Source organism: Martes martes (genome assembly GCF_963455335.1).
Source record: "Martes martes genome assembly, chromosome: 12".
NCBI classification, from domain to species: domain Eukaryota; kingdom Metazoa; phylum Chordata; class Mammalia; order Carnivora; family Mustelidae; genus Martes; species Martes martes.
Genome location: NC_137900.1, coordinates 35,108,613 through 35,135,235, shown reverse-complemented (window position 1 = coordinate 35,135,235; position 26,623 = coordinate 35,108,613). Strand labels below are relative to the sequence as shown.

Genomic DNA, 26,623 nt, shown 5'->3' with positions numbered 1-26,623 from the left:
AGAAATTGAGAAGCTCAAGTGGACATCCCGTTGAGTGTGGAGCCCCACAGACTGAGGACTCCATCCCATGACTCTGAGATCATGACCCAAGTGGAAACTAAGAGTCGGATGCTTAACTGACTGAACTACGTAGGTGCCCCTCCACTTCTAAAAATTTTGAAACAACAGAATTATAGAAATGGATTAACAGATTAGTGGTTGTCAGGGGTTAGGGAGGAGTTGAGGGAGGGCAGATATAGTAGGTGTGGCTATCAAAGGGCAACATGAGGGATACTTGTGGTAGGGAAATGTTCAGTGACCTGAATGTATTAATATCAATATCCTGGCTGTTGACACTGTCCTATAGTTTTGTAAGAGGTTACCACTGAGGGGGAAATGGGTAAAGGGCACAGAGATATCTACAGTATTTCTGAGGCTACATGTCAATCTACAACACCCCAAAATAATAAGTTTAATTTTTTAAAAAAGAGTTCTACAGAGAATGTATTTTCATTGCAGTAATCAGTTAATACATATATACAAAAATCTGTACATGTGAAGATTGAAGACTGCCAACTGACTTGTAATTTGTACAGAAGTGACCACTTAAACACAAAAACCGCTAAAAAAAAATGGGATTTGATATACGCTAGAAAAATCTTCTGTATTTTTCTGAATGATCAAGCCAGGTTCATAAAGAACAAAGTTGTATCATGACTTACTACTTCATCAGCAAATCCACCAGCAAGGACAAGAGAATAAGCCCCATCATTACTTCGACCATGAATTCCACCAACATGGGGCCTATGGACACCTGCTTCGCTCACCTATAAAATAAAGAGAGTCTCAAAATACCTTTGAATAGTCAAGTTATATTTACAAAATGCTTTCACAGGTATTATTGAATCTTAAAAGCTTCTAACTAAGAACTGAATGTCACCCAGAGTTCTATCTTTTGCTCACCAACTTTATTTCTTCCCAACTATGTATCCCTTAGGTACAAGTTGGTAACCTTAAAACTGCTCAGACCTAGAATTCTGAGTTTCAAAATAATTATTAAATACCATTTTATGTCTACTTGTCATTACAGCTCAACTTGGGTAAAACAGAATTTGTTTATCAGTTGTCCAGATCCCTTCCTATCTTATTTCTTCTCTTCAATTACTGTGCTGCTCCCTAGCCACATCAGAAAGGCAAGAGTCATTTATTCTTTTTTTTTGAGAGAGGGTGTGTACAAGTGGGTGGAGGGGGTTAGGGAGAGAGAGAATCTTAGCAGGGGCTCAATCTCATGACCCTGAGATCATGACCTGAGCCAAAATCAGGAGTAGGATGCTTAACGAATGAGGAGCCCAGGCACCTTAGGTAGGAGACATTTTAGCCTCATTCTTCTCCTCTATTTTTTAAACCCATTTTGGTCATAAATATTGCTGATCGATCTCCTAAATCTCTCAAATACATCTTTTTCTACTTCAATTGCTATAATCTTAGTTTGAGTCATGAATGCTATAAACATCTTTTTTCACTGCCTCCAGTTTTTCTCTTCAAACCCCAATCTACCCATCACAAACAATACTTTTAAGAACAAATCTGCTTTTAATATTCAACATACATTAAATGGTCATATTATATATCAAGCCCCACGTATTATATATTACCCTCTCTCAATCTGGCTCCTATCTACTTTCCCCACTTTAACTCTTATCTCCTTCAACTTTTTCTTCATAGAGCATGTATGTCTGAGCCAAAACTACTCAACGTTACCCAAACATGCTTCCCGATTTGTTAAATTTACTCATGGTATTCTACTACTTCAATGCTTCTTCCCATGTATCTTCAATTTTGGCTCACTGGAACAGTGTCACTTTGTGGACTTCAAACTCCCTGAGAGAAGTATTAGAATTCATTTGTTCTCTCATGTAATTATTCTTAGAGAGAAAGAAGCTGAAATCCAAGTCTGAATAGCGGAGTAGGAAAAGATACATATTAGAAGTGATGAGAAGCTAACAAAAGCATCAGAACCTGAGTTCAGGTCTTGAAAACACCAGGTACTCCAGAAGACAGGACCACTTGATTCCCAACCTCACCAATCCTGATGAAAATAAATTTGACTCGTCCCCACTTCCTAAATGGCAAATCCATCCCTGTAGTTGCTCAGGCCAACAACCTCAAACTCTTCTGAGTTCATATTAAGAGGACTTTTAGAATTTGGGAATAAATTAGTGATAGGTATACTGAGGGGTGCTAGGGGAACAGGAGCAAAGAAAAAGGAAAAAACCAAGGCAATTAAAAATAACTAAGTGTACTTTTCATTGTATTTATAATGTTATATTGTATTTATTTGTAGTATTTTTTTTTACTGTATTTAAAGATCTTAAGTCATAAAACGTACATATGGATTTAGTCAAAATTATAATATAACCATTGCAAGGATGGGAAGACACAGAGTGTGTTAAACCATGTGTTCACCTTCTACAGAAAGAAGTTAATGAACTAAAATATGAAGACAAAAGCAATAGAAACATGCTGTTTAGAAATAAGGTAAATCTAGAAGAAACAACTAAAACTTTAAAGTAGTTGTCTCTGAGAAACAGAAAACAAAGATGAATAACTTTTAAGTTCTCTATAATGATAAAATTACCATTCTAAAAAGGAAGTTAGAAATGAATACAATAGAACCTTCAAGAGGAAAAAAGAAGTTACTTTATCCTTGGGTTATCTGGGCACTTCCTCTGATCAACAACTTTAATGCTCATTCAGGAGGATAAGCCCCAAACAAAACACCTGAATGAACTTTCTTGGACTTTAATGACATTATTTTAAAGACAAATTAAATATTTCAAATATTAAATTATCAGCCAGAAAAATTCTCTTAAAAGGCTTAACAATAATGTCAACTATTAGAAGAGTAAAACAAAATGATGAAAAGGCATAGCTGATGCCTAATTCCATGATGTATGGTTCTCTGTCTTAAGCTATGGGGAAGAGTTTATCAATCCTATAGCAATTTTTCATTCTAGAAACTGAATGACATGTGATGAAACCTAGGTTAGTCCACTTATAATCAAAAGAAACGGACACTGGTGCAATTTTAACTATATCCGACTTTACCCTTTCAACAAAGCCAATTTAAAACATACCTGAACTCTAAATCTCCATGTTGATCCAACAGGAATCCCAGGAATAGGTCCATAATGATTAGAAGGAACAATAGTACATTCTCTAGTGCGACCAACACAGGCCATTCCCTACAAGTCAACAAACAAGCTATTTGAAAAACTGGTTATGTCAAATCTCAAAGGCTTTAATTCCCAAAAATGAGAATAAAATAGAAACTAACTATATGATTAACAATATGTAATTTATATGATTTCATTAACATATAGCTAACAGTTATAGCAAATTAACAACTACATACTTAAACAATAAAGTTATTTGTTAATGTTTCTGATATGGAAATATAATTTATGTCACCACTGCTGCTGGTATTGAAATGCTGTAACTTGCATTACAGTCATAAATGTTATAGCTAGGAAGAAAAGAGACTTTCTTCTTTACCCTGCCCCAGTCTCTCCGGCTTTCTGTACTAGCTGATGGCATCTTTGCTTTCTTTTTACTCATCTTGAGTCTTTCACCAGCCTTTACAACTTCACTGGAATCAGTTTTACAGGAAGGACAGTACCTTTAAAAGAAAAAGGAATTTTGATAATACCATATTAAAGCCAGTAACAGAATGACCTTTCTAGGTCAGAACAAGTTTTAAGAGATAATACGTAGTGTATATTATAGATCTTCAGCTGGCATTTAAATATTAAGCTTTTGAAAATATTTACATGGATAAGCTAGCCGGAGAAACAACAACAACAAAAAAAACCCAAAACTTATCACTTCTTTAAAGAACGTAAAGCATTATAATATCATAAAATCTCAAATTCAGTTCAAAAGCCAAAGCTGTCCAATTCAAATAGCACCATGAACTGATTTTTTTTTAAAGATTTTATTTACTTATTTTTGCTAGAGAAAGAGAGTGAGTGAGCATAAGCGGGGGGTGGGGTGGGGGGGGGGCAGACTCTCCATTGAGCAGGGAACCCGATGTGGGACTTGATCCCAGGACCCTGAGATTATGACCTAAGCCGAAGGCAGATGCTTAACAAGTAGCCACCCATGAACTCTAATCTTATCACTAACCTAGAGAATGGAATTATTCATTTGAAATTCTTATTATTAAAATAAAAGTAGCAAGAATAGATAATCCTAGACTGAATGTTCAACTATGCAACTGAATTGGTTACATCCCCATCTAAACTGGTTATTAAAACTCTCAAAGTCAAAAATGTATACTCCATCACAGCTAATACACAGGATCCAAAGATGCTTTTTTATATTAGCCTTATCCCTAGGTTCTGTTTTAATTGTCTATACTTTTTGTCCTTTAGCCTGTTTGTAGTTGGTCAACCTACTATGTAACTTGCATATCATTATAAGCTACCTTAAATCATTCTTAAAAAGCAAAGTATAAATATGTCTATAGAATCAGATAAGCCTGTTCCTCTATTACCAAGGAATGCGAACTCGAGGGATGTCCTAATAAAGATCAACTGGCCCCTGCCTCCGTTAATATTAAATGTGCCTATATACTTTCCATTTCATAATTACTCCATACAGTCTATAGAGCACAAAACCATCCATGCCCACCAGTTAATTCTGAGTGCTTAATGATGAGATATTTTGTTTAGTATTAGAGGAAAGAAAAATGTAATTTAGTCCCTGATTCTGAGAAAATCAGTTAGGTTGTGATATACACATGCAAAATCAAGGCAAAAATTAAAATGTAGGCGAAAGCAATAAATACTATCAAGTAAAATCCCTTCCTATTGGGAAATGAGGAGGCTTCCAAAAATTAATTTCTTCTAAGACCAGATTTTACCCAACGTGATAACCTTTAAAACTATATTTTTTCAGAGATCTTAGGGGCAAAGCAGATACTATTTACGGTGAGAAAATGATTTCAGAGGTTAAATATGTGAACAACATGATTTGGAGAAATAGAAAAGATATACCAGGCACTATTCTGGTGCTGGGGATAAATATAATCAAAACGTTTGTACAGAGTAAAAACTACTACATACAACAAAATAATTTCAGGAAGTCAGGAAGTTCTATAAAGGAAATACCTCAAGGTTATGTGGGTGTTAAGAGTGATTAGAAGTGGTATGTGTCTTTAGATAGAGTTATTTTGTTTTCTTTTTGTGTGTTTTTTAAATTAACACATAATGTATTATTAGCCCCAGGGGTACAGGTCTGTGAATCGCCAGATTTACACACTTCACAGCACTAACCATAGCACATACCCTCCCCACCCTCTCCCTAGCTCCCTCCCCCTGGCAACCCTCAGTTTGTTTTGGGAGATTAAGAGTCTCTTATGCTTTGTCTCCCTCCCGATCCCATCTTGTTTCATTTATTCTTTTCCTACCCCCAAACACCCATGTTGCATCTCCCCTTCCTCATATCAGGGAGATCACATGATAGTTGTCTTTCTCTGACTTATTTCACTAAGCATAATACCCTCTAGCTCCATCCACGTCGTCGCAAATGGCAAGATTTCATTTCTTTTGATGGCTGCATAGTATTCCATTGTATATATATACACCACAACTTCTTCATCCATTCATCTGTTGATGGACATCTAGGTTCTTCCCATAGTTTGGCTATTGTGGACATTGCTGCTATAAACATTCAGGTGCACGTGCCCCTTCTGATCACTGCATTTGTATCTTTAGGGTAAATACCCAGTAGTGCAATTGCTAGGTCGTAGGGTAGCTCTATTTTCAACTTTTTGAGGAACCTCCATGCTGTTTTCCAGAGTGGTTGCACCAGCCTGCATTCCCACCAACAGTGCAGGAGGGTTCCCCTTTTTCTGCATCCTCGCCAGCATCTGTCATTTCCTGACTTGTTAATTTTAGCCATTCTGACTGGTGTGAGGTGGTATCTCACTGTGGTTTTGATTTGTATTTCCCTGATGCTGAGTGATGTGGAACACTTTTTCATGTGTCTGTTGGCCATCTGGATGTCTTCTTTGCAGAAATGTCTGTTCATGTCCTCTGCCCATTTCTTGATTGGATTATTTATTCTTTGGGTGTTGAGTCTGATAAGCTCTTTATAGATTTTGGATACTAGCCCTTTGTCTGATATGTCGTTTGCAAATACCTTCTCCCATTCTGTCAGTTGTCTTTTGGTTTTGTTAACTGTTTCCTTTGCTGTGCAAAAGCTTTTGATATTGATGAAGTCCCAATAGTTCATTTTTGCCCTTGCTTCCCTTGCCTTTGGCAATGTTCCTAGGAAAAAGTTGCTGCGGCTGAAGTCGAAGAGGTTGCTGTCTGTGTTCTCCTCAAGGATTTTGATGGATTCCTTTCTCACATTGATGTCCTTCATCCATTTTGAGTCTATTTTCGTGTGTGGTGTAAGGAAATAGTCCAGTTTCATTTTTCTGCATGTGCCTGTCCAATTTTCCCAAAACCATTTGTTGAAGAGACTGTCTTTTTTTTCCATTGGACATTCTTTCCTGCTTTGTCGAAGATTAGTTGACCATAGAGTTGAGGGTCTATTTCTGGGCTCTCTATTCTGTTCCACTGATCTATGTGTCTGTTTTTGTGCCAGTATCATACTGTCTTGATGATGTCAGCTTTGTAATAGAGCTTGAAGTCTGGAATTGTGATGCCACCAACTTTGGCTTTCTTTTTCAATATTCCTCTGGCTATTCGAGGTCTTTTCTGGTTCCATATAAATTTTAGGATTATTTGTTCCATTTCTTTGAAAAAAAAAAAAGGATGATATTTTCATAGGGATTGCATTAAATGTGTAGATTGCTTTAAGTAGCATAGACATTTTCACAGTATTTGTTCTTTCAATCCATGAGCATGGAACATTTTTCCATTTCTTTGTGTCTTCCTCGATTTCGTTCACAAGTACGTTATAGTTTTCTGAGCATATATTCCTTGCCTCTTTGGTCAGGTTTATTCCTAGGTATCTTATGGTTTTGGGTGCAATTGTAAATGGGACTGACTCCTTAATTTCTCTTTCTTCTATTTTGTTGTTGGTGTAAAGAAATGGAACTGATTTCTGTGCATTGATTTTATATCCTGACACTTTACTGAATTCCTGCACAAGTTCTAGCAGATTTGCAGTCTTTTGGGTTTTCCACATATAGTATCATATCATCTGCAAAAGAGTGAGAGTTTGACTTCTTTGCCGATTTGGATGCCTTTAATTTCTTTTTGTTGTCTGACTGCTGAGGCTAGGACTTCTAGTACAATGTTGAATAGCAGTGGTGATAATGGACATCCCTGCCGTGTTCCTGACCTTAGTGGAAAAGCTCTCAGTTTTTCTCCATTGAGGATGATATTCGCTGTGGGTTTTTCACAGATGGCTTTGATGATATTGAGGTATGTGCCCTCTATCTCTACACTTTGAAGAATTTTGATCAGGAAAGGATGCTGTACTCTGTCAAATGCTTTTTCAGCATCTTTGAGAGTATCATATGGTTCTTGTTCTTTCTTTTATTAATGTATTGTATCACACTGATTGATTTGTGGATGTTGAACCAACCTTGCAGCCCTGGAATAAATCCTACTTGGTCGTGGTGAATAATCTTTTAAATGTACTGTTGGATCCTACTGGCTAGTATTTTGGTGAGAATTTTCGCATCTGTGTTCATCAAAGATATTGGTCTGTAATTCTCTTTTTTGATGGGATCCTTGTCTGGTTTGGGGATCAAGGTAATGCTGGCCTTATAACATGAGTTTGGAAGTTTTCCTTCCATTTCTATTTTTTGGAACAGTTTCAGGAGAATAGGAATTAATTCTTCTTTAAATGTTTGGTAGAATTCCCCTGGGAAGCCGTCTGGCCCTGGGCTCTTGTTTGTTGGGAGATTTTTGATGACTGCTTCAATCTCCTTAATGGTTATAGGTCTGTTCAGGTTTTCTATTTCTTCCTGGTTCAGTTGCGGTAGTTTATATGTCTCTAGGAATGCATCCATTTCTTCCAGACTGTCAATTTTGACGGCACATAGTTGCTTGTAATATGTTCTTATAATTTTCTGTATTTCTTTGGTGTTGGTTGTGATTTCTCGATAGAGTTATTTTCTAGTGATAGTCCAGCTGAGACCAAAGGGGTCAGTCCTATGAAGAAGCCAGGGAATGCATTCTGGGCAAAAACACATTAAGTATAAAAGTCCTAAGGCATAAGAAGTAGTATGCCTTGAAAAACATAAAAGTGGGTAGATCTGAAGTTTAGCAAAATAAACTGCACAGAGATAAGCAATGAGGTTATAGAGCAGGCAGGGCCATGTCAGAATAAAACTTAAGCTCATGTCATCTAAGTCCAACAAGACAACACTAGGGGACTTTAAACAGATGAGTAAACCAATCCAGGACTTAGTAAAATCATTCTGCTGCTGTGGGAGAAAGGACAGCTGGTAAGCAATGTGAAAGCAAGGAGACCAGTTAGGTGTTTTATTATACAGTTCAGGGAAACGACATTAGTTTGCACTGAAGGGTTGAGAGCAGAGAAAGATTATGGAGGACTAACAAGACCTGCTCATGTATTACTGGATGTAGAATATGTGAGGACGGCAAAGAGGAAGTTTAGCTTTTCAGCCTGAACAAGTAGATGAGTTATAGCATTTACTGAAGACTGGGGAAGGAGCAGGATTTTAGGGGGTATGTTTATGGAAATCAAGATCTCCATTTGGCATAATTTTGTGATGTCCATCAAGTAAACAGTTGAATGAATACAGGAATATACAACCCAGGGAAGATTAGATAGAAAGATATTGAGAAAATTTAGAACCATTAGCTTGGTATTTAAAGTCTCATGATCGGATGAGGTCATCTAAGAAGCAACCATGAAGACAAAAAAAGCAAGTGAGCAGTGCTTTGGAAAACTCTTAAATCTGATAGATATGGAAAGGCCAAGTGAGGTACAATGAAAATTAGGTCATATGGTATCACACAATCTATAAAAACAGAGAGCTGAGAAGTACAAGTAAGGAGAGGACTTAGAAGTGACCATTGGATTTTGCAACATGAAAAGTGTCTTTGAGCCTAACATAAATGTAGTGGAGTTGTGGGAACTAAAGTCCAACTGGAGAGCTAAAGCAAATAAGAGAAAACAGAAATCATCAATGAAGATAGCTCTTCAGAAGCTTTGCTATAAAGGAAGCAAAGAAACGGGATCAAAGGAAGGGGTGCGTCTGTTTGGAAGACTGAACAGATTCCAGGATACTAATGAAATGACCCAGTACTGGCAATGTGAGAATTACCTATAGGAGTGAAGTTCCTGAAAAGGCAAAGAGTTTTGGAACTGTGAGGACAGGTAGAAGGGTCTGCATTTTAGAGAAATAGGAACTATCCTCCACAGAAACAAAAGGGAAGAAAAATATATGAGACGAAATAAATGAGACTTTAGAGGAAATATAATTACTGTTTATAGATGGTAAAATACAGCTTGTGACCATGCGAGGGAGAAGGAGGGGGTAAAAGGAAGAAGTCAGATCCCTTTGCTTCTCCCATTCTTAGTTTCTGTGGTAATACAATAACAACCTTCTCAACAGGTGGGGAGAAGCCAAAGGAATGGAAAACAATCTATTTTTCACAATAATACCAGCTACCCAACTGTGATGTTATTACAGGCACACCTCACTTTATGGCACTTCAGATACTGTGTTTTTTTACAAATTGAAAACTATGGCAACACAGTGTTGAGCATGTCCATTGGTGCGATTTTTCCAACAGCATTTGCTCACTTTCTGTCTCTGTGTCACATTTTGGTAACTCTTGCAGTATTTCACACTTTTTCATTATTATATTGTTAAGGTGATCTGCAATCAGTGATTAAGACTTGCTGAAAGCTCAGATGATGGCTATTATTTGTAGCAATTAAGTATTTTAAAAGTATCATATGTATTTTTTTAGAAACAATGTTACTGCACACTTAATAGACTACAACATCATGTGTAAACATAACTTTTACATGCACTGGGAAGCAAAAAAATTCATCTGACTTGCCTTATTGTGGTATTTACTTAATGTAATGGTCTGGAACCTGTACTATATCTGAAGTATGCCTGTATTTCTGAGTGTGATATTCCTTAACTTAACTCTGCACGCCAGCAACACTCCACAGCTTAAGAAGAAAAAGCTTCTTAGTACGACATGAAAAAGTTTATTATTATTTTAGGTATGTTCTTCCCAGTCTTTTTTCTAATGATTTTGTTTTGTAGCTAAGACTATTTAATAGAAGTAGTATAGGTTTCAGGCAGTATATTTTACCCTAGTGCCTGGTTCTACTTATTAACTTCAAAGGATTAAATACAATAATCCATATAAAGCAGTTCATCAGTGTCTACATATATTAAGCATTTAATAATCATTAAGTACTATTACAGGCACATCTAAAATAACTGGGGAGTCCCTGGCCAGACTTATCAAAAAGAAAAGAAAAAGGACTGAAATAAATAAAATCATGAATAAAAGAGGAGATATCACAACCAACACTGCAGAAATACAATTATAAAAACCTATTAGGAGTAACTATATGCCAACAAGTCAGGCAATCTGGAAGAAATGAATGCATTCCTAGAATTGTATAAACTACCAAAACTCAAACAAGAAGAATAGAAAACCTGAACAGACCCACAGCCAGCAAGGAAATTGAAGCAGTAATAAAAAATCTCCCAACAAACAAGAGCCCAGGGCCAGATGGCTCCCCAGGGGAATTCTAATTCTTTTTAAACTGTTCCAAAAAATAGAAATGGAAGGAAGACATCCAAACTCTTTATATGAGGTCAGCATTACATTTATCCCAAAACCAGACAAAGATCCCACCGAAAAGAATTACAGACTAATATCCCTGATGAACATGGAAGCAGAAATTCTCACCAAGATATTAGCCAATAGGATTCCAATAGTACATTAAAAGGATTATTCACCACAACCAAGGTGGATTTATTCTTGGGCTGCTAGGTTGGTTCAATATCTGCAAATCAATCAATGTGACACATCACATTAATATAAGAAAGGACAAGAACCATCTGATCCTCAACAGATGCAGAAAAAGCATCTGACAAAGTACAGCATCCTTTCTTGATGAAAACACTCCACAGTGTAGGGATAGAGGGTATATACCTCAATATCATAAAAGCCATCTATGAAAAGCCCACAGCAAATATCATTCTCAATAGGGAAAAACTGAGAGCTTTTCCTCTAAGGTCAGGAACATAACTGGGATGTCTACTTTCACAACGGCTATTCAACATAGGACTAGAAGTCCTGGCCTCAGCAATCAGACAACAAAAGAAACAGAAGGCATCCAAACCGGCAAAGAAGTAGTCAAACTCCCACTCTTCATAGATGATACTCTGGGGAAAACCCAAAAGACTCAACCCCCAAATTGCTAGAACTCATACAGGAATTCAGTAAAGTGGCAGGATATAAAAATCAATGCACACAAACCGGATGCATTTCTATATACTAACAATGACATAGGAGAAAGAGAAATTAAGTAGTTAATCCCATTTACAACTGACCCAAAAACCCAAGATACCTAGGAATAAACCTAGCCAGAGGCAAAGGATTGGTACTCAGAAAACTATAGAACACTCATGAAAGGAATTGAGGAAGACAAAGAAATGGAAAAATGTTCCATACTCATGGACTGGATGAACAAATATCGTGAAAATGTCTATGCCACCTAAAGCAATCTATACATTCAATACAATCCTTATCAAAATACCATCAACATTTTTTCACAGAGCTGGAACAAATAATCCTAAAATTTGTATGGAAGCAGAAAAAACCCCAAATAGCCAAAGGAATGTTGAAAAAGAAAACAAAAGCATCAGGCATCACAATCCTGAACTTCAAACTCTATTACAAAGCTGTGATTATCAAGACAGTGTGGTACAGGCACAAAAATAGACACACAGATCAATGGAACAGAACAGAGAAGTTAGAAATAGAACCTTAACTCTATTGGTGAACTAATCTCTGATGAAGCAGGAAAGAATATCCAATGGAAAAAAGACAGTCTTTTCAACAAATGGTGTTGAGAAAATTGGACAGCCACATATAGAAGAATGAAACTGACCATTTTCTTACAACATACACAAAAATAGACTCAAAATGGATGAAAGACAGAAATGTTAAACAGGAATCCATCAAAACCCTAGAGGAGAGGGATGCCTGGATGGCTTAGCCAGTTAAGCATCTGCCTTCAGCTCAGATCATGATCCCAGGATTCTGGAATTGAGTCCTGCATCAGACTCCTTGCTCAGTGGGTAGCCTAGTTCTCCCTTTGCCTGCCATTTTCCCACCTGTGCTCACTCACTCTCTCTCTGTCTCTGGCAAATAAATAAATTACAATCTTAAAAAAACCCCAAATCCTAGAGAACATAGGCAGCAACCCCTATGACCTCAGTTGCACAACTGCTTGCTAGACACATCTCCAAAGGCAAGGGAAACAAAAGCAAAAATGAACTACTAGGACTTCATCAAGATAAAAAGCTTTTGCACAGCAAGAGAAACAGTCGACAAAACCAAAAGACAACCAACAGAATGGGAGAAAATATCTGCAAATGTCTTATCAGATAAAAGGCTAGTATCCAAAATCTATAAAGAACTTATCAAACTCAATACCCAAAGAACAAATAATCCAGTCAAGAAATGGGCAGAAGACGGGAACAGACATTTCTCCAAAGACATCCAAATGGCCAAAAAACATATGAAAAAATGCTCCACATCACCTGTTCTATCAGGGAAATACAAATCAAAACCACAATGGGATATTACCTCACACCAGTCCGATTGGCTAAAATTAACAAGTCAGGAAATGACAGATGTTGGCAAGTATGCAGAGAAAAGGGAACCCTCCTACACTGTTGGTGGGAATGCAAGCTGGTGCATCACTCTGGAAACAGTACGGAGGTTCCTTAAAGTTAAAAATAGAACTACCCTATGATCCAGCAATTGCACTACTAGGGATTTACCCCAAAGATACAAAGTAGTGGTCTGAAGGGGCATGCACCCCAGTGTTTATAGCAGCAATGTCCACAATAGCCAATCTAGGAAAGAACCAGATGTCCATCAACAGATGAATGGATAAAGATGTGGTATCTATATACAATTAAATACTACTCAGCCATTTAAAAAAAAAAAGAAAAGAAAAGAAATCTTGCCATTTACAACAACGTGGATAGAACTGGAGGACACTATGCTAAGCAAAATAATTTAATCAGAGAAGACAACAGATGATTTCACTCATATGTGGAATTTAAGAAACAAAACAGAGGAACATATAGGGGAAGGGAGGAAAAAATAAGACAAAATCAGAGAGGGAGATAAACCGTAAGAGATTCTTAATCAAAGGAAACAAAATGAGTGCTGCTGGAGGGGAGGGGATGGTTGGGGATTGGGTAACTGGGTGATGGACATTAAGGAGGGCATGTGATGTAAGGAGTACTGGGTATTATGTAAGAATGATGAATCACTGAACTTTACCTCTGAAACTAATAATAATAAATAATATTAATAATAATAAATAATAACAATAATAAATAATTAATAAAATAATAGATAAAATAAATACTAAAAATAATTAATAATAATAAAAATAACTAATCATTAATTGAATTTAAATGAAAAAAGTTTTAAAAAAATTTTTAAAAGAGCACAAAAAAATGTAAAAAAAGTAATAAAATAATGGGGATAGAGGGGACCACCCATAAAGGCTTTCCCCGGTAAAGTCATAGTTAAGTGAAAACCTGAAGAATAAATATCATCCTGAATGTTAAGCAAAGATGAAAATGCTTCTAAGAGAAAATGTGTCCAGTGTAAAAGCCCAGAGGAGAGAAAGATGACGACTTACTTAAGGAGCTGAAAGATATTTAATCTGGCTAGGGTACAGAGTCTTTGGGAAGATGAAAGAAAAATAAGAAATACACCTGGAGAAATCAATTAAAATAGTATTGTGGAAGGCCCTCTAGGGCCCTGTAGGGGGACATAAAGGAGTTAACGCAATCTGGTTTGTATTTTTGAAAGAACACAGACACCATATTAGAAGAAGGACTGCAAGGATTAAAAAATGGAGCTAGAGACCGGTTCCCAAACCATTACAATAACCAAATAAGGTTATCAATGGCAAGTAAACATTGGCTATAAAATTTTTAAGCACTTTAATACACATTATATATCTTCAAAAATCTTCTTTTGGTGGTTCAAATACATATTTCACATTCAATTCTTAACACAGTAACAGTAACAAAAAACCTTGATAATCATACCAGTACTCCTCTTCAGGGACCTTATCCAAAGGTGGATTCAGGCAGTAAATATGATAGGCCATGTTACATTCATCACATAGAAGCTGCATGTTAGGTTCCTGTTTTCCACCACATATATGACAGGAGCAAGAACGACATTTCTTATTTGGATCTCCACCACAAATGTCACACTCAGGATCATTTTTCCCTATTAAGAATAAATTTATAACAAGCCCAGTGTTAGGATCATTTTTATATCTATGAATCTTACAAAGAAAAACACATGAAAATAGCATACAGCTTTTTTAATAGAAAAAAATACAAAGAATAATTAAGTGTGGGACTTTATGAATAAATGCCTAAGCTTCATTCTATACCATCAAAATAATAGGGATGAAGCCCATGCAGAGCAACCATCTCTACCTGCAAGAGGATAATGTATACTCTTGCCTTTAATTTTTTCTTTTTTACTCTTGCCTTTAAAATTTGTGTTGACCAGACTGAGAGTTCCAGGGGCAATGCAAAGAACTCACCAGGGTACCATAAGGTATCTTCAGACTTCAAGGGAATACAACATTCTGTTGCACAAAGTTATCTGGATCTAACTCCTTAATAAATGGAACTATTAAATACCATGTACTCTGTAGACCTAAATCTTTCCTTGAGTGGGCTAAACTAAGAGGGGAGGGCTGATTTTAAGAGTTAGCAAGCCCGTTTTGGTTCCCATTCAAGCTATGCCCCCCAAATACTTTTTATCAATAATAGAAATTAGTATTTCTAACTCAGTTGATTTTTATCTTATTTGTCAATTGATTCAGAACTCTGGCATGTAAGAGGTGTAGCATTTATTGTCCCCCCCCCCCACCCTATCTAAATCCAAACAGCTTTTGCCAAAGTGTTTCCTTGAAATTGTAAGATATACATATGCACACAAAAAAACTTAATGTTCATAATACAAAAATTTAAATGTTAAAAGAGAAATGATTGGAAAGATTTTATTAAAAATAGGTTAAGTTTACAAGAACCATAACACAGACGTAATCAGGTATATGAAACACAAAGGGAAACTGCAGAATTTTATTTTTGAAACACAAAGATGAATTATGTAGATAGTGGAAGATGTCTAGAATGATATACAATGTTAGAATGATTACTTCCTGGGAGTCCTATATTTACATTTTAAAAATGATTATTTTGAAGGAGAGAGAATGAGAGGGGAGAGGGTCGGAGGGAGAAGACGACTTCCTGCTGAGCAGGAGCCCGATGCGGGACTGGATCCTGGGACTCCAGGATCATGACCTAAGATGAAGGCAGTCGCCTAACCAACTGAGCCACCCAGGCACCCCCTATATTAAAATTAATATCGTTCTGGATTTTGAATTTCTGACAAATGTACACAATACATTTGTGGGAAATTTACCATATCAGAACTGATCTAGCAATATGAGGGAAATGGGGAACCATACTGGAAAAATGAGAGAGGGGTAAGGGAAAAGGCACTAATTTCAGTACTGTCTGACTGGTCACAACCTATTCCTGCTAATGAATGGCAGATAAAATTCTGTTTCACTTCCACTGAGAGAGCTGTGACAACACGTAACTAATGGCTGTAAAACAGACCTAAAAACATGCCTTTGACATGTTTAGATTTTTGGTATAGAGAGTGACGTGATCAAAGGCTATCCGGTTGTTGCTGTGAAATGATTTCTTTACATACAAGTTTAAAGTTGTAGCCCTAAGGTGATTAGTATTCGGCAGAGGAGAGATATGGAGAATGAGAGAGAACAGAAACAGATGTACTAAGGGATAACAGAAAGACAAAAAAATCCTCATCTATCTTGGATTTGTATTGTGTTTTACTGAGAATGACTAACTCACATTAAATAGGTTTACTCAGGGGCACCTGGGTGGCTCAGTTGGTTAAGCATCTGACTCTTGATTTTAGCTCATATCATGATCTCTGGGTTGTGAGACTGAGCCCTGCATCAGGCTCCACACTCAGCAGGGAGTCTGCTTAAGATTCTTTTTTTCTCCCCCTCTGCCCTTGTCCGTGCCCCCTCCTCATGCCTCTAAAATAAAATAAATAAATCTCTGGGGGAAAAAAAAAAAGAAAGAAACAGGTTTATTCAAGTTACTTTTACTCCTAGGATATAACCATACTAGTAATCATACAGAGTATGCCTGAAGGCTATTAATTCAAATCTAGATATATCAGCATTGCAGTCTCAAAGAATGAGAATGGCTTAGACTAGTAACATGAAAGTCTATTTACTGATCTGTTAAAGGTACTGTCTTATTATTATCTTGCACAATTGCGGTAAGAATAAGTTAAGCAGAAGCCTTTAGTTGGGAGTATTTTTCTAAAACAATTCTAGATACTGAGGCTCCTGGCTGGCTCACCAGGTAGAGCAGGCAACTTTTGATCTCAGGGTTTTAAGTTTGAGTCCCATGTTGGCCGTAGAGATTACTTAAAAATAAAATAAATAAATAAATAAAAATAAAATCTTAAAATCTTAAAAAAAAAATACATGTAGCATAAAGTCAATAAACTACTTTCCCCAAAAAATCCAGAATGAAGAGAGCATGAGACAGTAATCTATTTGGAAAGATAGTGAGTGAGCCATGAATTAAAAGACCCAAAATCTACTCCTATCTCTGTTACCAACTAGCTGTATATTAAGCAAATACAATATGTACAGTGAAATATGTACAATTCTTACAATTGTTTATACCTCATTTATCACCTCTCATAAACTCGTGGCTCAACTGGCATTGTCAGACTCTACTCATATAAAAATAAGTGTCACTATTAAAAATCAATCTGGGGTGGCCACAAAATTACTGAGTGGGTTATTTGGACAGAAACTATAGTCAAGAAAACAAAATGGCAATAAAATGCCAAGAAAAAATTTTTTTGAAAACAAATTTTGTCATCTGAGAAAAATCCATTAAATCCACTAAACCAAAATGATCAAAATTGTTTCACATATGTTTGTATGATCTACACTTTTATACTTTCTCAGAAGTTATTTCCTGGGTGGTTAAAATACCAATCAAGTACAACACACGTAGTCTAAACCCATAAGAAAAATCCATACTTAAAAACTTTCCATCTGCCAATGACAGGGGATGAGCTCCAGGTTTCTCGATCTTAAAGATTTCATTTACAAATCTTATCTGGCAGTCATTTAATTTTCCTTCAGAACCCCTGTTTAAAAAAAAGAAGAAAAGTTAACTTTTGCCACCAAAATCTAAACCATAAACAATTAAGAGTCATTTCAGAAACCCACTGACTTTACTGATTTAAAACTGGGATTCTAGCTATTCTAATCACCTTGAGCTATTGTTTCCAACGGCAGGAAAAGTCCAACAGTGATTAGTTACTATTCAAACTAAAGTTAACTTTAGTGCAATATCAGGAAAAAAAGTTAGACTTCACCTAGGTTATAAACACTAGGTCGAATGGTACTCTATGAATCAAAATAAAAGATTTAAACATATTTCCAGTAAATACAGTAAGTCTCTGGGTAAAAAGATGACTTATTAAAAAGAAAAGTCTTTCAGATTCTAAGCCATATTCTTCAAAGACACAATTTATACCTGTTTACACATGCTTCTTCAAAGTTTCCTATTATTATGGATTTACATATAGACTTTTCCTTTTACTCTGTCAACACTGGTTTATATTTTGTTTTTTGTTTTTTTTTTTTTTTAAAGATTTTATTTATTTATTTGACAGAGAGAGATCACAGTAGACAGAGAGGCAGGGAGAGAGAGAGAGGGAAGCAGGCTCCCTGCCGAGCAGAGAGCCCGATGCGGGACTCGATCCCAGGACCCTGAGATCATGACCTGAGCCGAAGGCAGCGGCTTAACCCACTGAGCCACCCAGGCGCCCCAGCACTGGTTTATATTTTGAAGCAGTATTATTGGGCACATACAGATTTAGAATTCTTAAATTATCTTATGAAATGTCTCTGTATCTCTAGTAATGCATTCTATACCAAAAGTGTACTTTTTTTTGGTTAGAATTTGATGACTTTTCCCACATTTTCACATGCAACACGTTTAAAACTTTTAATGTCAGATATTCATAAATGCAGAAAACTGCATAAATGTACAGTTTAATCAGTTATAAGGTATACATCCTGTAGTCACTGACCATGACAGGAGGCAGAACAGTTTACCTCAGAAGCCCTTGGCATGCTCCCTCCCAATCTCAATCTCTTTTATTCTCTTCCAAGAGTTGTATTTACCTTAATTTTCTTCAGTCTTATCACCTGTCTTCCTAAGCATATCATACAGTTTTGCCTGTGTTTTAAAGGCTCTAATCCATCAATTCCCACATTTGTTGTAGAACTTTCTTTATAATTTGTTGAAGAACCACCACCATTTGTCCTATAGAGTTGTCCAGTATCTTGATTCTGGTATCTGCATTCCCAATGTGTAGTTTAAATAGATTTTTTCTGTTACTTTCCAGTAAGTTGGTAGCTGGATCCAGAGCAGAGGTCAAAAACCCTGGTCTGCTGCCTGCTTTGTAAATAAAGTTTCACTGGAATACAGCTACATCTACTCATTTATGCATTCTCTATGGTTGGTTTTGTGCTACAGTGGCAGAGTTGAGTAGCTGTGATGGTGGAGACCATTTGGGTATTAAGGGCTGGCCCTTTACATACACATATATACACACACACACAAAGTCAATCCTTGCATTTAGAAATGCTTAATCAAACCTAGGTTCATGTTTTGGTAAAACTATTTATAGGTCTATTCTCTTAGGAAGCACCCAGTTTATTTAGTTTTCTTTTCCTATAATGATAGCAGCCGTCGATACTCAATGCTAAGATTAATTCACTGGGGTTTAGAAAGTGTTGATGTTCCAGTTCTAGCATTCCTTTCTAATTTATTTGCTAGACTTCAGTAGAAAGAAAGCTAACCTCATCAATTATTTGGTGACTCAGTGATACATCATGTAAAAAATATGGATTAAGTATTTTCTTTGGCAACTTTAAGAAATAGTTCCCTAATGTCCTATATAGGTGACCAATGAGCTTCTGTATTACTACGAATTCACATACATATTTGAGGTGTTTCAATCCATTTTAACTATTTTCCTTGTTGATATTCAAACTATCTTTGGCCAATAGGAACTTCCAGTTGACTCCCAAATTTTTCTGATGAGAAGTTAGCAGTCTTTGTGGCTTTCCTTGTCATCCCTAAGGCAAGATGTTTCAAGTTCATCTTGCACATTTTCTATCTCTACCCTGGGGTCCTATCTGTAAGGAAGCCCAATTTCTTTTGGGTGGAAATACTTCAAAGCCATACTTCAGGCACTAGAAAAGCTTACTGCAACAAGACTGATCACTGTTTCAAGGCTTCTCCAGTGGACAGAGCTACAAAATTTAAGCATACACATGAATACACATACAAGATACTTCCTAAGTTCACACAAATGCTTTGCTCAAAGTCAGAACTAAAGGGTAAATTTACTTTTTTAAAAATTACGTGTCCATTTCTCCTTCTTCCCTAATCAGAAAATACTAGTTATCAAAGATACCAGGGATGTCTAAATTAGTGTTACATATATACTGCTTTGCTGTATCCCACATTACACGCAAGACATTCTTACTAGTTGTCATCATGATTACTGAAAAGTTTTAAAATCTTTTGTGTTATTTCCACCCACATCCTACAGTTAGATCTATGATATCAGATCATAATAATCATTACATGCTATACTTTCTTCTTTGTACCTACTTTAGTCCTAACTTCTAAATGTAAAAATATTTTAAGATCTTTTTTAACTTGTGTGAGAGAGAGAGAGAGAGAGTGAGCGTGCACAAGCGGGCAAGTGGCAGGCAGATGGAGAAGCAGGCTACCCACTGAGCAAGGAGCCCGATGTGGGACTCGATTCCAGGACCCTGGGATCATGACCTGAGCCAAAGACAGACGCTTAACCTACTGAGCCACCCAGCTGTCCCTAAACGTAAAAATATTTTTAATGTTTATCACTGCACTTTATGTCAAATTTTCTTCAGTCACCTTGATGGCCTGAAGCTAGTTCTCTAGAAGTATTCATGAGAATAGCTACCCCAGTTCTTCCAAAGTAATGGCAGTTTGTCTCCAGCCTTTATTCTGAAGGCCATTTTGGCTAGACTTAAAACCCTTGGTTCATCTTTTCTTGACTCTTGAATGTCTTTCTGGGATACTTTCCTTAAAATGAATGAGGATAACATCCTCACATTTTTTCTCCTTTTTCTTCTAATTTAGTATGTAATTTGACATCAATGCCTTTAAAAAAAAATTAAATGTACTGAATCCCTGGAGGGCATAATTTCACTTAGCTTTATTAGCTCACAGCTATAGAGTTCCATAGAATTCATTTAATTATTTTTTGGAGATGCATTACTACTATAGAAACTAAAATCTAATCTGACAAAAAGCAGATGAATAGTTGTCTGGGGCCAAGGCTGAGGGTAGTGGAGATATCTAAGGGACCCCAAAAGAACTTTTTAGGGTGATGAAAATGTTCTAGATCTTGATTACAGTGGTGGCATGGGTGTATGTAGTTACCAATATTCACTTAAAATATATAGTATTTATTTATATTATATATATTATACATTATATATAGTATTATATATATATAAATATATATAATATTGTTGTATGTAAATTATGCCTCCAAATTATTTTAAAAAGGTACTATGGAAGCTTACGTTCTTAAATCTCCTGGCTCTATTCTCTTTCCCTATGTTTAACTGAATCTTTTTTATTTTTGTCTTTATTGTCCCTATCCTACTCAGTGTGGACTGAATTCCCAGTAGTTTTTCTCAATGGGGCTTTGTCCTGGAACAGTTTTAGCTAGATAATTTTAAGAGCTTGCTGGTTGCTAATCCCTTCAAAATTTTATTGCAAATTGCTTGTACTCATCTAAACTGGTGTGCATACCCCTTCTAGCTTCAGTTGCTGCCTTAGTCCTGTTGTCACATTAACAAATCACCTTAAAACTAGCAGCTTAAGACAAAAATTACCTCACAGTTTCTGCGAATCAGGATTTGGGAAGCAGCATAGCTGGGTAGTTCTGGCTCAAGATCTTGCACAAAGTTTCAGTCAAGCTGTTGACCAGAGTTGCAGTCTCATCTAAAGGCTCAACTAGGGCAAGACCACCAGGATGTATGAAATCCTCATAACACAGGAGCTGGCTTCCCCCAAAGGAAGTTATCTGACAGAGCCCAAAATGGAAGCTTCACTGTTTTTATAACCGAATCTTCCAAGTAGTAAACCATCACTTCTGTCATATCCTATTGGTCACAAGAGTAACCCTAAGTAAAATATGGGAGGGAAAATGCAAGGTGTGAATACCAGGAAGCAGGAAATACTGGGGATCATTTTGAGAAATGGCCATGATAACCTGCTTTTCTCAAAACAGCTTGCTAAGTTAGTTTATTATTTCAGAGTTCTTGGGTCCATCATATATCCTACAGTTACCCCTTCCTACCTCTTGCACAGCTACCGATAACACACTGGTCTTGTAGCTTTAAGTTATTTATCCCACCAGCTTTTTTCTTTTTTTTCTTTTTTAGGGGATACCACAACACCCTGAACGGTTATACAAGCTGCCCATGAATTCTGGATTAGATATTTTAGTTGTTCTATATGTTTGTATAAGAATATCTAGGGAGATTAAAAATCTACGCTGTTATCATCTACCTGGAATCCCATCCATCTTTGTAATGTCAACTTGTGTGACTTCATATTTAAGGAATCTTTCTTATAAGTAGCATATGGATTTTTTGTTTTAATCCTGTTCATCTTTAACTGTAATATCTAGCTCACATTTAGTTAATATAAATGGCTGAAATATTTGGGTTTGTTTCTATCATTTTACTGTTTTCCATTTTATCTACCTTTTTGTGTTTTACTCTTGATTGCCTTCTGATTCATTCTAATAATTATTTCATTTCACCTATTAATATGCTAATATTTTAATTATATTTAATCATTAAAATTCTATTTAGCTACATTACAATTATATATTAAATCATATATATTTAATAACTTTATGAAAATATTTTAATTCGGTGGTTCTTAGAGAATATACCATGTAATAATACCATGTAAATAAACCTAAGAAATCAATCTTAAGTTTTACTTCACTACTTCCTTGATCATGTCAGAATTTCACAGCTTCACTTATCAACCCCCATTTTTTACACTGTTGTCATCCATTTTATTCTACATATAAACTTCACTAGTGAACAGTCTGTTTGTACTTACTTGTACAGTTATCCTTCCTCTGTTCTTTAATTCCTTTCTGTTTTTCCTTGTTTCTGAGATTACATTCCCTCTGCTTAAGAGAATTCTTTAGTAGTAATAGTCTATTGGTACTGAATTCTTGGGTTTGGTTTGATAACATCACTATCTTGGCTTCATTTTTTTGTAAACTATTTTCACTTCTAAGTTGAGAATTCTTTTAGCAGTGTTTTCAGATGCTGTTCCATTGTGTTCTAGAGCTTTTATTATTTCTGATGAAAACTCAGCTCATATTCCTTGTTTTTACCTTTAAATTTCACCAGCACCACTGTGCTTTCTTTATATTTATCCTGCTTAGTGTTCACAGGCCTTAACCTGGGCTTGGATCTTCTCACTTTTTAAAATTTTAGTGATTATATTTTCAAATATTGTTTTCACCTTTCTCTTTTTCAGGAACTACAAGTAGATGTAATGCATACCTTTTACCAGGTCCCATATGTCCAAAAGTCTTTTCTGTATTGTTTCTCCTATTTCTTTCCATGTTTCAATTTATCCAAATTCTTCACTGACTTGCCTTTGAGTTCAACACTCCTATCTTCTGCTATTAAGTCAATCTAATGAAGTCTTAGTTTCAGATTCTGTATTTTTCAGTTCTAGAGTGATTTCATAGATTCAATGTGATTACAGATTCGAATTCTCAGTTGAAATTCTCCATCTTCTCATTTTCTTGAGCATTTAAATCATAATTACTCTAAAATCCCTGAGAACTTGAATTATCAGTATCAGCGTTTTTTTAATAGGTTTTATTTATTTGAGAGCGAGTGAGCATGTGGGAGCACACAAGTGGGCAGAGAGAGGAGAGCTGAGCAGAGAGCCGGTCGTGGGCCACGATTCCAGGACCCTGGGATCATGACCTGAGTAGAATGCCGAAGCTTAACCAACTGAGCCACCCAGGTGTCTCAAGATCAGCTTCATTTTTATTGCTGGTTTTTCATTACGTGGCCCTGTCTTTTGGTAGTGTTTTTGACTTCATGGCAGGATAAATATAAAGAAAATACAGTGGCTTATTGCAATAATGTTACTGAAAACTAAAGATAAAAACAGAGGGAATATAAGCTGAGTTTTCATCAGATACAGTGTAAGCCAGAATACAGAACAGCATCTGAAAACACAGATGAAAAAATACTCAATTTAGAAATACATTTCTAAAAAAAAAAAAAAGAAAAAAGAAATACATTTCTAATGAAAAATAGGTTACAAAAAAAGAAGCCAAGATAAAGATGTTATCAAACCAAACCTAAGAATTCAATAGTATACATATAAAACATTAGAGGAGGCTTAGGTGTTTCTATACCATAAGGAGGGAGCAATCTTTCTTCTGCTGGGAGATACTCTGGTGTTTTAACATTTTATTCAGCAACTATGATGAGGCAAGTCTTGTTTATAGTCTTAGTCAAAATTTAGGCTACATACTTGTCTTAGCCATCCACTAAGAGCCTTTTGTATACTCTGTGGGACCATTCCACTAGTGATCCCAAAATCCATGTTTGTCTCTAGACAAACTTGTTTGTCTATGTTTCAGACTGCTGAAAATTCCACCATGTTGTTTGCTTACATTTTTAGCCTCCTGCCCAGCAAAACTTCAGTATTTAGCAAAAGTTGTGTCAGGAAAACAGGCCATCCCCATTATCTGCCTAAAGCTCTGATTTCTGTCTCCACCATGCCCCCAACTGCTTTCCATTAGATATGCTCTGCATCTGTAATTAGCAAAGCTCCCAGGGCCAAAAGCAACTACAAAAACCAACTGCCTTCTAAAGTTCTTCCCATTCCAGAGTCCTAAGCCCTGATAGTTCTTGTTGCCTGTTGCCTTCAGATGATAATGGTATTTGATCTGGATCTTCTAGTTGTTTTAGGTAAAAATGCTAGTTACTGCTAGCTTGTCCATCCTACCTGGAAACAGAAACCTTCCATATATTTCAATAGATGCTTCAATAAATATCACAAAAACAGTTTCAAAACAAGAATCATTTTTTCACTCTTTTATCATTTTAGTTGGAGGCTTACGATACCCATTTCTTTTGCACAAAGTTGATGAAGCATAAATCACACCAAAAATCATGAATATTCCTTCAATACTACATTTCATTTCAATCTAATAAGCCAACAAATGTAAAATACATCATTTTACATACTACCAAAAAAGAAATTGGCCTGCAATGGGGTAGTCTAAGAACCACCCCCAAAGTTGGTACTCTAGATGGAAACCAACCAACTCCAAGACACACTATTTCATGAAATTATAAGAAAGAAAAAAGTTTGAGATGAGGTGTCTAAGAAGGACCCTCAAGTAAAGCTAGGATAACGGTTCTTCTCACAGTTTAAGATAAATGGTAAATAAGCCACCTTGCAGGTAGAGACAGAAAATAAACAGGATTATTTCGATGTTATCACTGAGTAAAAGGAGAAAAAGTATCCCAAGAACTGAACCACAAAAGGTATGATTCATGCTGTTTTGCAGATACAAATTCATACTATCTGTGTGGTCTAAAGCTCAGAGAATGTTAAGTTAGATGGTACTCTAAGGTGCCTAGCAGAAGCAAACTCAAATCTCTGAAAAGAACCCAACTGTGTTCCAATAGAAATTTTAAGATACATTTTGAGATGTTAAAAACAAAACAAAACAAAACAAAACAAAACAAAAACTGCTGATCTCAGATTCTGTGAAATACTCTATTAACTGAATGAATATTCATTATAACTTGTACCTAGAACAGGGCCTGGCACACAGCAGCCACCAAACGGGCATTAATGTTTCAGTAGTATGACAGGCAGAATAAATAAGTGCCAAAGATCTCAAGATCCTAAGTGTGGGAACATATGAATATGTTACATGGCGAAAGGGACTTTGTAGACAGGATTAAGTAATGACCTTGAAATAGGATTATGCAGGTAGGCCCAACTTAATTACAGGGAAACTTAAAAGTAGGAGAGTCAGAAATGTAATGTTAAAAAGGGAGGAAGTGGGCAGTGGGCCAAGGAATTGGGGGGTGTGGGGCCTCTAAAATCTGAAAAAGACAAGGAAATAGATTCTCTTTTAGAGTCCCCCAAAAGTAACACATCTTTGCTGACACCTTTAGCCCAGTGAAATCCATATAAGACTTCTGACTTACAGAACTTGTAAAATGGTTGAGTTATACTATTTAAGCCACCAAGTTTGTGGTAATTTATTGCAGTAAGAATAGGAACACTACCACAAGTAGGCCAAGAAAGACAAATGTCAGATGATAATCAATATTACAAAGAAAAATAAGAGTAAGGAAAGAATTCAAGGAATCTATGCCTGGCATGTGCATATACAATTTTATACAACACAATCAAGAAAGATGTCTTCTGAAGTGACATCTGAACAAACACCTGTGACAAGAGACAGAGCAAGTATCTGTGCAGAGCAGAACAGGCAAAGGGAACAGCAAGTGCAAAGGCTCTGAAGCAGTAACACGCTTACATATATGATTAAGCACCACAAGGAGGCCCATGTGGTTAAAATAGTGAGTTTTGATTTATAACTTCAAAATGGACACCAAAGTTGTACTGTATAAGAATGTTAAAAATATCACTAAAGAGATTTGATGATAAAAGAGTATGGATAAAATTTAGTAAATAAAGCTCTAAAAAAAATGGCACTGAAAATAAAGTCACCCATAGTTTAGTTTTAGCTTTAGATAAATTATTTTCTTGTTATAGAATTCAAATTCCACTCATAAATACCTACACTAATATAACTTCATGTGGTATTAAATACAATATGCATAACAGTAACTGAACAAAGTATTATAAAAAACAGATTTAAACTACACAAACTTTTGTTCTGAATTTTCTTCAATGCTAAAACAGAAACAGAAAATGACACTAAAAATAGAATTTGATCACTAGAAGTTTAAGCATATTCACTTTTTGGTACTCAGAAATTTAAAACAGATGGACACCTGGGTGGCTCAGTCGGTTAAGCATCTGCCTTCGGCTCAGGTCATGATCCCAGGGTCCTGGGATTGAGTCCCACATCGGGCTCCCTGCTGAGTA

General features: G+C 36.1%; 1 protein-coding gene across 4 annotated transcripts in view; it reads right to left on the bottom strand.

The window, feature by feature from the left end:
* UHRF2 (ubiquitin like with PHD and ring finger domains 2) overlaps nucleotides 1–26,623 on the bottom strand; it is an 84,874-nt gene that overhangs the window by 16,717 nt on the left and 41,534 nt on the right. For all 4 annotated transcript variants that reach the window (XM_080819598.1, XM_080819595.1, XM_080819596.1 and 1 more), the window contains 5 exons: nucleotides 17,389–17,498; nucleotides 14,312–14,498; nucleotides 3,535–3,658; nucleotides 3,117–3,224; nucleotides 702–806 (listed from right to left, as the gene is read on the bottom strand). In XM_080819598.1, coding sequence (XP_080675724.1) covers nucleotides 702–806; nucleotides 3,117–3,224; nucleotides 3,535–3,658; nucleotides 14,312–14,498; nucleotides 17,389–17,498 — 634 coding nt within the window. The remainder of the gene's footprint in view (nucleotides 1–701; nucleotides 807–3,116; nucleotides 3,225–3,534; nucleotides 3,659–14,311; nucleotides 14,499–17,388; nucleotides 17,499–26,623) is intronic.